The 2,384-nt window shown below is 32.0% G+C and overlaps 1 protein-coding gene across 1 annotated transcript; it reads left to right on the top strand.

Moving 5' to 3' along the window:
* Window positions 1–935: 935 nt before the first annotated feature.
* Window positions 936–2,366, top strand: LOC109339803 (germin-like protein subfamily 1 member 7). Its single transcript, XM_019577320.1, has 2 exons — window positions 936–1,114; window positions 1,727–2,366. The coding sequence occupies exons 1-2, from the start codon at window positions 1,000–1,002 to the stop codon at window positions 2,257–2,259; spliced, it is 648 nt and encodes a 215-aa protein (XP_019432865.1). The 5' UTR covers window positions 936–999; the 3' UTR covers window positions 2,260–2,366.
* Window positions 2,367–2,384: the final 18 nt, after the last annotated feature.

The raw sequence follows: 2,384 nt of genomic DNA, 5'->3' as shown, positions 1-2,384 counted from the left end.
TAATAGCTTCCATTATATGCAAGTCTTACACGATTATGTGTTATACAAAGAAAAATGTTTCTCACCACTTATTTCACAATTATTTTTCACACTTAAATCATAATTATTTATTGTTCACTCATTAATGCTTTTAATGGACACATCTATTCATTAATGATCCTATAAAACACAGATAAAAAATGAGGTGCAAAGCTAGTGTGAAAATATTATTAGTGAGAGAATAGAGAAGATGGTTGCTTGACCCAATCACTACAAATTTTCCCACTTGGTCTAAAAGCTATTAGAGAAAAACTTGTGTTGGTCAGACATATATAACCTATTATATTTGAAAACAAATGAATTTTTATATTTTAGTTCTATGTAGAATAATTCTTTAGGATTACATTTTAATTATAGTTAAAATTTTATTACGTTGTCAATAATTTGTTGGTTGTCTTTATATACATATGTTTTCACACAAGTTTCTCATAATCTTAACAATTTTTTAAACTTTAACCTATGGCATGCATCTTCAAAAACAAGCATATAGAAATGAGGAAACAATTTTTTTTATACTAGTTCTAAAAGCGCCCAGTAAACTTTGGCCACCAGGTCTTAAAGAACAATTGCTACCAAGTCTTATATTTTCTAGCTAGACTTGTAACAAGTCTTACCTTTTAATTCCAAATTTGCACTAGCTTCTCAATATTATAAGTAATATTGAGAATAAGTATTGGGTATAACACAATGGTAATTAGTTTAGGTAATACTTTGAACATTTCTTGATTTAATTTGATATGGAGTTATCTACTTTGGATTAGACAGGGAGTAACCTTTGAACAAGACATATATAGTTGCTAAAGAATGATTATCCCTCAAATACATAATTAATTAACGTGTAAAGATAAACTACAAACCACTTCAAAGGCTCCTCCCTTTAAATACCAATCTCCTCGAGTAACAAAATTCATCCCCCACAAGCAATTACAAACACAAAATCATTAACTAGTAAGAGAGAAAATGAAAGTTGTGTACTTCCTTGTTGCCTTCTTGGCTTTGGCATCATCTAGTGCCTTTGCCTATGACCCCAGTCCTCTTCAAGATTTCTGTGTGGCAGTCACTGAAACCAATGGTGGTATGTTGTATATACATTCCTAACTACTACAACACTAATATTATTTTTTATCCAATTGTATCGCTTCACCTTTTGTTAAGAAACTAATCTCTTTCAAGGTGCATGATTATCCTCCCAATAAGTGTCACTCACAGGATACGAACCATATTTTGTACTATTTTGACATCAATCACATTTTACTCATATTGCAAGACTACCTACAACACTAATATTTTTAATTTAAAGATTGGTCTAGTGGTGTAAGACCCTACTATATTATTCTCAGGATGATCAAAAGATCAATGTTTGATTCACGTGAGTGATACTTGTTGGAAGGAGCATCCATGAATACCGAAATGGATTAATTCCTTACCCATAAGGTGGGGTCACTTGGTATTACCAATTATTTTTTCAAGAAATAATTGTTTATCCTTTTTAGTACTAGTTTACAAAGTAAAAGTGATATTTTTCATCCAAACAGAACTGAATATATTATCCTAAAACTTTTTCTTCAATAAACACTCGATCGATTCAAACACTCTAGATCATGTCAAGAAACCCTAAAATTTCATTTAGGAAATACTATCAAAGTGTTTATATATATATATAACTGTTTGTCTTCATAATTTGCAGTATTTGTAAATGGAAAGTTCTGCAAGAATCCAAAGCTAGTAAAAGCTGAAGATTTCTTCAACCATATTGATCCTGGGAATACATTAAACAAACTTGGCTCAAAAGTGACTCCAGTAGCTGTTACAGAAATACCAGGACTCAACACACTTGGCATATCCTTGGCTCGTATAGATTTTGCACCTAAGGGTTTAAACCCACCACACACTCACCCGCGAGCCACAGAGATTCTTATAGTTGTTGAAGGCACTTTATTCGTTGGATTTGTAGCATCCAATCAAAACAATAACACCCTTTTTACCAAAGTTCTCAACAAAGGTGATGTGTTTGTGTTCCCAATTGGTCTCATTCATTTCCAACTAAATGTGGGAAATGGAAATGCTATTGCCATTGCTGGCCTTAGTAGTCAAAATCCTGGTGTTATCACTATCGCAAATGCTTTGTTTAGATCTACTCCACTTATTTCTTTGCAGGTTCTCACCAAAGCTTTTCAAGTGAACAATAGTGTAATCGAATATCTTGAAAAGCAATTTTGATAATGCAAGAATAATTTGAGAACAGGGATTCTCATTTCATTCCAGTTGTGTGATTAATTTCAGTGTTATGAATACCTCATGTTGTTGACTTTGTACGAATAATTGCTGTAAAAATAAATAAATTG

The sequence above is a fragment of the Lupinus angustifolius genome, unplaced genomic scaffold, assembly GCF_001865875.1.
Source record: "Lupinus angustifolius cultivar Tanjil unplaced genomic scaffold, LupAngTanjil_v1.0 Scaffold_113_12, whole genome shotgun sequence".
In the NCBI taxonomy this organism is placed as follows: domain Eukaryota; kingdom Viridiplantae; phylum Streptophyta; class Magnoliopsida; order Fabales; family Fabaceae; genus Lupinus; species Lupinus angustifolius.
Note: the sequence above shows the minus strand (reverse complement) of the source record. Positions and strands in the feature narration are given on the sequence as shown.